At 63.4% G+C, this 8100-nt stretch overlaps 1 protein-coding gene across 7 annotated transcripts; it reads right to left on the bottom strand.

Annotated features, from left to right (window-relative positions):
- Nucleotides 1-209: 209 nt before the first annotated feature.
- ZDHHC16 (zDHHC palmitoyltransferase 16) lies at nucleotides 210-7976 on the bottom strand. 7 transcript variants are annotated; one of them, XM_032776914.2, is made up of 10 exons: nucleotides 5700-7966; nucleotides 4721-4915; nucleotides 4129-4217; nucleotides 3683-3711; nucleotides 2865-2998; nucleotides 2555-2602; nucleotides 1885-1970; nucleotides 1532-1655; nucleotides 1367-1437; nucleotides 210-701 (listed from the first exon to the last, which is right to left on the bottom strand). In XM_032776914.2, the coding sequence occupies exons 1-10, from the start codon at nucleotides 5934-5936 to the stop codon at nucleotides 587-589; spliced, it is 1128 nt and encodes a 375-aa protein (XP_032632805.1). In that variant the 5' UTR covers nucleotides 5937-7966; the 3' UTR covers nucleotides 210-586. The 7 variants fall into 7 exon arrangements, with proteins under 7 accessions (XP_032632805.1, XP_074929118.1, XP_074929116.1 ...); XM_075073017.1 differs by lacking the exon at nucleotides 1367-1437 and having other exon boundaries at nucleotides 4721-4834; nucleotides 5700-7973; XM_075073015.1 differs by lacking the exon at nucleotides 1367-1437 and having other exon boundaries at nucleotides 5700-7970.
- Between the last annotated feature and the right edge of the window lie 124 nt (nucleotides 7977-8100).

Genomic DNA, 8100 nt, shown 5'->3' with positions numbered 1-8100 from the left:
CTGGCCACTCCTTTGCCCAAGGTCAGCCCAGAACTCAGGCCCATGCTGCGTCAGGCCGTAGGGTGCGTCCTCTAAGCAGAGCCCCCTGCCCCCGGGGGGCAGGGTCACTGCTCTCCCATGGGTGGTCCCTATGTGCATTCTGCCTCAGTAAGGCTTGTGGGCAAATCTTCCCCCTGCCCCTCGGCCCCGGCAGCAACTAACAGTCCAGCTGCATTAGTGAAAAACTTTTATTTCTGGCATTTAAAATCCCCAGGAGGGGAAGGGAAGGGAGGGGCCCCAAGTGCCAGCTGGGGAGTCTCTGCTGTCCTGGACATGTGAATGCCCTGGGTGGTGCCCTGCACATGCTACCTGCCTGTCCCTGTGTGTCCAGACCGCAGCATGTGCCCCCCAGTGCCACGGGCTGCCTGCAGCCACGCTGGGGCTTGCTGGAGGGGTTTGGTCAGCGGAGCTGGGAAGCTCCAGGCAGCCGGCTGGTGCGTTCCCTCAGGCTGGACACCCCTGCAGAGGTTCTGCTAGTGCCAGGCTGGAGTGGGGCCAGGCTCTGCTGGGGCAGGTACCACAACCTGCACCTCTGCCCCCGCGTCTGTTAGATGGTCAGGAGAGGTGTGCGCGGCTCTGTCACACAGGGAGGATGGTCCCAGCTCAGGCCAGTTCCATGGGGCAGGTGTGTAGACGGCAGCAGTACCCGGGTGAGCCAGTGTCTGGGGGAGGGAATAGAGCCCTTTGGTGAGAAGATAAGCCCTGGCTGCCAGTCCCCACTGGGGGAGGGGAGAGGGGGGACAGGCTGGCTCCAGCCCCTCTGGCCCTGACCTCCCCCAATTAGCTTCATAGAGGCTGGGCTCCAGGCTCCAGCACTGCAGCAAGTGGTGCCAGGAGCCCCCATTGCTGTAGTACGAGGGGGCCTCAGAGCCCAGGGGTGGCCCTATGTCACATGCTGAGACTGGGCCAGGCTCCAACAGCAGTGAGCACCGTGGCCAGGTGCCCTGCAGGCTGGGGCCAGCTACTGGCCCGAGTCTAAAGCAGGGGTGGACGGAGCTTTGCAGTGATCTGCCCGAGGCAGCCCTGAGACAGTTGGAGAACCCGGCAGTGACTCCATCACCACCAAGTGCTGCCTCCCTGGGCACCTGCTGGGCAGAGCGCCAGCCATCCCCTCCTCCTGCAGCGGGGAGTCTACCTGTGCGTGTCCACTGGGCACCTGCCGGGCAGAGCCCCAGCCACCCCCTCCCCCTGCAGTGGAGAGTCTACCTGTGCATGTCCTCTGGGCACCTGCCGGGCAGAGCCCCAGCCACCCCCCACCCCCCCCGGGCAGTCTATGTGCATATGTCCACTGGGCAGCTGGCGGGCAGAGCCCCCCCTTCCCATCTACCTGTGCGTGTCCACTCCCAGGAACACCTTCCAGTTGGCCCAGGTGCCGTAGCTGTAGGGGTTCCTGAACACCTGTGATGGAGGGAGGGCCAATGTTAGTCCCCACAGCTCAGCCACCCCAGCCCGCCCCCGATATCCCAAATGAGGGCACGGGCCCCGCACTCACTTTGCCTTTCTTCTGCAGCCTCTGCCTCTCCTTCTTGTTGATGTGTCTCTCGATACTGGTCTCCCCTCGGGTGATGAGGGCAGTGTGCCACAGCGTGAGGGCCCCCAGGGCCAGGGCTACTGAGCTGGGGGGAGAGCAGACAGTGGGTGCTGATGCATGTGGGGGAGGGGCCAAGCTGAAGCATGCTGTGAATCCCAGCAGAGCCAGTTGCCTCCTTGCCCCAGGGCTCCCAATGTGCATCTCAGCAGGGAAAGGGACCAGGCTCGCCTGCCAATTCAGGGGGTACAGGCATGCTCGCCCCACTGCCATACACCCCTGTGTGGGGCTGCCAGGTCTGCGCCCAGCCCAGTTACCTGCACAGGACCCAGAGGTAGACTATGCTCTTGTGGAAGGCCCTCTGGCGGAAGGAGAAGGCGGGGGGCGGCGTCTGGTAGTATGTCTGCAAGGAAAGGCAGGCAGGTTAGACCAGACTCATGCTGGGCCTCCATAGCCGTCAGAGGCTACTACCCCACGCCCCCCAGCAATGTAAATGGTCCCCCGGGCCCGGGCAGCCAGAGCAGATGGATGGACAGACAGACAACTTGCAGGAGATAGCAGCAGTGAGAGCACAAAGCAGTGGGCATGTGGCTGGTTCAGGCTAACCCCCCCCAGCAGCTGGGAGCGATGGGATGGCCAAGCAAGGCCTGCAGGCATTGCCACAGCAAATGGCACAGGTGGGTGCTGCTGTGCCCCCAGACCAGGAAGCCGAGTGGCACATGGGGAAGAGCTGTTCACACAATGCCGAGGTGCTGGGGCAGTCTCCTGGCAGAGTCTCCTGGCCCGGCCCAACCCAGCCCCTGCTCCATCACCAACCACAGAGAGGCTGTGCAGCTGGCTGAGACTCCTGCTCCCAGCATGCAGTGCTCCAGCACAGGGTGGAGGAGTGCATGCTGGGAGCTGTAGGCTCAGGGGGCTGCGGTGGACCCCTAGACACAACTCTGCCCCATGTTGCCTTCAGCAGCTGGGGGAGTGGGGATATCCCACCTGGTTGGCAGCCACCTGCAGTGTCTCCTTCTCAAGCAGTTTCAGTCTCTAGTGGACAGAAAACAGGGCGCCAGTTACACATCTCACAGGAGAGGCGCCAGCACCCTCCCCCACATGCCTAGCATCCTTTGGCCCCGCTCACTGGGGCTGGCCGCGCCCCTCTGCCCTGTGAGAGGTGGGACCTCGTTCAGCGTGCGGCCAGGCTGCCAGCCCGGGGCACTGGCTTCCCAGCTTCCCACGGCCCAGCGAGAGGGTGACGGGCACAACAGCCCCAAACTCCCTTGGCTGGCTCAGCTGAGCCCCCAGTCACCTGAATGGCAGCATAGGCCTCCCGGAACATGTCCCAGCTGCTGATGCTGCAGTAGACGCAGCCCATGGTCATGAAGAGGCAGAAGGAGAAGAAGTAGCGATGGTTGTAGTGGCCCACGCAGTTATTCAGCCACGCTGCGCCCGGGTTAAAGATGCGTAGTGGGCCAGCGGGTACAGAACCCCCCTGAGCCAGGCTCCCAAAGCCCCCTGCCTCCTGCTGGCTGGCCCCACGCTTCCCTGCCCACGAACACCCAGGGAGCTCCTGCCAGGAAGGGGGCAGGAAAGCAGCCCCACAGCTTAAATCAGGAGCCCCAGCATGCACTGCCCCATCTGGCGCTCACGGAGCCTAGCGTGCTGGGACCTGGAGTCTCGCTGGGCTGCACTTTTAAAGCAGAGGTGCCCAGTGCCTCAGCCTGGGTCAGAGTCCAACAGGACGGGTTCAGTGCCCGGCAAGTGCACTGAGACCCACCGAGTGCTCAGGAGGCTGCAAACCCTTCCCATGATCAGCCCAGCTAGAAGCCTCCCCGTGGCCAGCCTGCCAGGTGCTGCCTGTCTGTCCGCCAGCCCAGGCCTCTGAGTGGAGTCGCCATTCCAAGGGCAGGTTTCTGTACAGCCCCAGGTACTCAGTGAGCATCACGGACCCCCTGCCCAGCCTGCTGCATCCCCGGCTCATCGGTACCATTCGGGCATGAAGAGCTGGCCTCTGAGTGCCAGGACAGCACAAAGCCTGCCCCCTTCCTGCCCAGAGCCCTGCCCCTCCATCCTACTGCTCCCCGTGCTGGGTAGGGGCTGCAGGGGTTCGCCTTTGCGGAAGGATACGGCAGTGATGGTCCATCTTCAGCACGCACCTGGGAGAAGGAGAGCGGCACATGCTGAGTGCCACACACAGCAAGCCAGCGGCCGGGCTGCAGAGACGGGCACCAACTGGGGTCTCCCATCTCAGCACAGCCCACTGGGACTGAGGCAAGAAGCCAGCGGAGCGAGGGGGAGAGGAGAGCTGCTCACCTGCTGCAGGTGCCCAGTGATGCAGGGGGTGGGGTTAGGTGTGGGGAGCCCCTAGCCATTGCAGATGCTGCAGTGGAAAAGGGGGGGGCTAAGTGGGCGGAGCCCCTACCCATTGCAGATGCTGCAGTGGTGCAGGGGGGGCTAAGTAGGGGGAGCCCCTACCCATTGTAGGTGGTGCAGAGGGGGCTAAGTGGGGGAAGCCCCTACCTGTTGCAGATGCTGCTCTGGCAAAGGGGGGGCTAAATGGGGGGAGCCCCTACCTGTTGCAGATGCTGCAGTGGTGCGCGCGGGCAGGCTTGGGGGAGATGCATTTCCTGCAGATAGAGACGGCCACGGTGTTGCTCTTGGCCTGTGGAGGGAAGCCCAGGCAGGGCTGTCACCACTCAGAGCAGCGTCCCACTGGGTCCCTTGGCCAGTGCCCTGCCAAGCCCGCTCAGGGCTCCCCTCGCTGCCCCATCAAGACCCTGATTGCCCCTTGCTCAGAGCCCAGCGCAGGCTCCTCACCATCCGCCTTTGGCCACGCTGGAAACAGGCCCTGCCCCCAGCACTGCCTGAGCCCCACGGCTCTGGGAAGTCCAAGGAAGTGGTGCCAGTGGGCCTGGTCGTGGCCACTGCTCCCTGAGATGCACCAAGAACCTGACATTGTCGACAGTGCCCCCTGCTGGGGGAGTCTGGGGCTGGAGCAGCCAGGAGCCTCCCCCACAGTCAACGCCGCGCCCTGCTCTCCACAGCTCCCCCTGCTGGGGGAGGCTGGGGCTGGAGCAGCCAGGAGCCTCCCTACCCTCCAGGCAGCGCCCCGCCCTGCTCCCCACGGCGCCCCTGGGGTGAAGAGGGACAGCAGCAGCACCCTACCTGCGGGGGGTGCCCTGGCGGGGTGGTGATGGCCATGTAGTAGTGGAAGAGGATCATGAGCAGGTTCCAGTGCCCGTAGGCAAGGTGCCAGCAGATCCAGCCGGGCGGGTAGCTCTGCAGGATGAGGGGCAGCAGGCAGATGTAGACAATGGCCACGATGGAGCTTGTCAGCACGATCACCAGCGCCACAAACACCTGCAGGGAGGAGCAGGAGAGGGCCTGAGCCCACCCCCCTTCCCTGCCCTGAATTCCCAGCCCACAGCGCACCCCCTGCCCGCTCCATCCTAAGCCCCTAAGGGTGTGGGGCACAGGACTCTTTACACAGCTGATCCAGATTTTGTTGGTTTTTCCTCTCTGGCATGGTGCCCAGAGCTCAGGCAGCAGCACCGCTAAACAGGGTCCAGGAACAGGCAAAGCATGCTGGGAACCCATCCATGCCAGTGAGCACCCCCTGCCAGCTCCAACTTGGGGGGCAGAAGGCTCTGGGGCTGGCCCAGACAGCTGCGTTCCAGAGGGGAGGGGATGAGACCCCATTCCCTCTCCTGGCTCCCCAGCCCTGAGCAGAGGGGCATGAGTGAGCGAGTCAGGGCCTACACCACTCTTCCTGGGACTCCCCATGACTCTCAGCCAGCCAGTAAAATGGGTTTATTGGACAATAGGAACACAGTCTACAGCAGAGCTTGCAGGTACAACCAGGACCCCTCAGTCAAGTCCTTCTGGGGGGGTAGGAAGCTTAGACCCCAGAGACTTGGGGTTCCCTGTGTTCCAGCACCAAAACTGAAAAACCAAAAACTCCTCCTCTCCTTTGTCCAGTCTCCCGAGCAGAAGGTGTCGCTTCTCCCAACCCACCTCCTGGCTCAGGCTACAGCTCAGGTAGCTTCCTTCAAGGGAAGTTCCCCATCCCAATGTATCTCCCCTGCAACATTCCCAGGTCAAATCCGCCTGCTCCGTCACACCTGGCGCCCCCCAGGGCACTCACCACACCGAACCAGCGAGTGACGTGATCCACCAGCCAGTAGATGGGCTCGAAGAGGGAGTCCAGCACCACGTCGCTGTTGGTGAAGGAGTTGTAGAGCAGGGAGCGCAGGCAGAGGTGGCCATAGCGCCACAGCTGCTGCACCTGCCAGGCCAGCCTGAACCTGCGCCGTCGGCCCACACGCAGGCACTTCACACAGAGCCGCATCACCGCTGAGAACGGCCGCTGGCGGCTCCTCATCCCTGCCGCACACAGCCTGCGGGAACAGAGCCCAGCTCAGAGCCCTTGAGGGAGCGCCAGGGACCAGGGCGGGGTTCTCCCCAGCAGTCACTGCAGCTGTGCCACCCCGACCTCCCAGCACTGGCACCAACGTTTCTGCCTCTGCCTGGCTGGCAGCGCTTGCTGGCAAGCCCAGCCCCCGGGGGGGTGAAGGATGCCAGTGACCTTCGGTTGGCCTGGGTGGGGGAAGCAGAGCCCAGCTCCCCGGTAACTCCTGCAGCTCCCTGCCCCCATCCCGGCTCAGGTGTTCACTGGCCCCATCTCGCCTTTCCTACTCCAGACGCAGAAGAAACCAGAGACGGCGTTGAGGGCAGCACTGCTGGGCTGGCTCCAGGGTGGGAGCTCAGACCCTGCCAGCTCCTCCAGAGAGCCCCTAGAGGGGTACAGGTGGGCGTTAAAAACCCACACCACCATCTCCCACCCCAGCAGAGACAGCAGCCTCCCTCCTGGGCCTGAACCTAGCACTTTGGGGGCTATTCCCCTCCCGCCCAAGTGCTCACACCCCCCGTCTGGGGGAGCCCCACAAGTTATCCATCCCCTCAGTCCAATTCATCTCAGACAAGCCTGGAAGACGAGGCTGGATTGATTTCCCACTGCACAGACCCTGGGCAGAGGCCCAAGGATAAGCTGCCCAGTGGGTGCAGCAGGTATTGGGCGTGGGGTGAATGGGGCCCTGCCAGGCTGGGGTGCTCATCCGCCTGCTGAGCCAGCTGCTCCGGGCTGAAGAGTCAGCTGGGAATGAGGAGGAACCTGAGCCAGCCCCGCACAAGAGCAAACAGATTCGCCTCCTTGGGGCATCCCACAGCACATCCAGCATTAACTAGGAGAGGCTTCCCCGGGACCCCCCCCAGGGCTCAGGCACAGTGCAGGGTGCAGCACACGGGGCTGCCAGCACGGGGCACCACAAGCCGGGGCCCTGGGGCCTGTCTCCCAGCCTAGCTAGCACCCGTCTCTGGGGAGGAATCATGCTGAGCAGACCCTCTCTCAGACCTGTCTCCTGTCTCTGCCAGCACTTAGCCTCCCCTGAGATTTGTCCCTTTGCCCACTCTGTACCTGTTTCATCCTCAATTCCTCCAGTCCCCCCTTCATTCTTGTTGCCCTTCTCTGGGCTCCCCCCATTCATCCTCCGTGTTCTGATATGGGGCTGGGGGTTCCCCCTCCGTATTCTCTTGGCTGTGACATTCAGCTCTGCAGAGGGCTTTGGGATGTGACTGTTCGACCTGGGAAAGGCTCTGACAGGTGTAGGGGTACTGCAGCATGTTAATGACTTAGCCCTGCACAGGCAGCTGGGGGAGCTCACGCTGTCTTCTTAGTGTGTCCCAATAAAAACGGGGGCATTTTATTTAGGAAAATACTGTAGTGAATTAAAGTGGGTGAACTGAAAAGCAGATGGGGGCAGCCAGGGTGGCACGTGGCACACCCTGCCCCCGCTGAGCTAGCATCTCCTCCAGCTCCAGGGCACAGGCTAAGGCTATTTCTGAGCCTGTCTTTGCCCTCGATAGACAGAGGCTGTGGAACAGGTGGGGAATCCCACAAGCAAGGGGATCTGCCCAGCATATTGAAGACAGGCTGGTCCTCGCCTCTGCCCTGGGCCCCCCTATCCCCTACATGCCCAACCACCAGGGCAGCAGGCCCAGGGAAAGTGCAGAGTTGGGGCAGGGGGGGTCTACACCAGGCTGTTCCGACGCGCCCATCACCATGGAACCCGAGCTCCGTGGCTCCTGCCTGGCAGGCGGCTCTGATGGGCGCAGCAGCCCAGGGTGCCCATTGCAGTGCTCAGCTGAACCGGGTGCTCGGGGCCTCGCCACCCTCAACGGGGTGTGCGTGACACTGACACACTGACGGGGGAGATTCCCTCCCAGCACCAGCCCGGCGGGGGGGAGGGGAGAGTCAGGGGCCCAACCCCCAGGATGGTGACAGGCAAAAACGGGGGGGCTGCAGAGCTGAGTCCCCCAGGCAGCCAGACCCTCCCCCCAAGGGGGACACACAGGAGACACCACCGTGCAGGGGGGCAGCAGAGAGACACCCTCAGAGACGCTGCCCCTCCCTCTCTGACAGCTCCCCAGACACCCCGCCCCTCCCCCTCTGACACCTCCCCCAGACATCCCGTCACCTCCCCCTGAGA

Source organism: Chelonoidis abingdonii, chromosome 16 (genome assembly GCF_003597395.2).
Source record: "Chelonoidis abingdonii isolate Lonesome George chromosome 16, CheloAbing_2.0, whole genome shotgun sequence".
Classification (NCBI taxonomy): domain Eukaryota; kingdom Metazoa; phylum Chordata; order Testudines; family Testudinidae; genus Chelonoidis; species Chelonoidis abingdonii.
The sequence above is the reverse complement of the archived record's forward strand: the minus strand, read 5'-3'. Positions and strand labels throughout refer to the sequence as shown.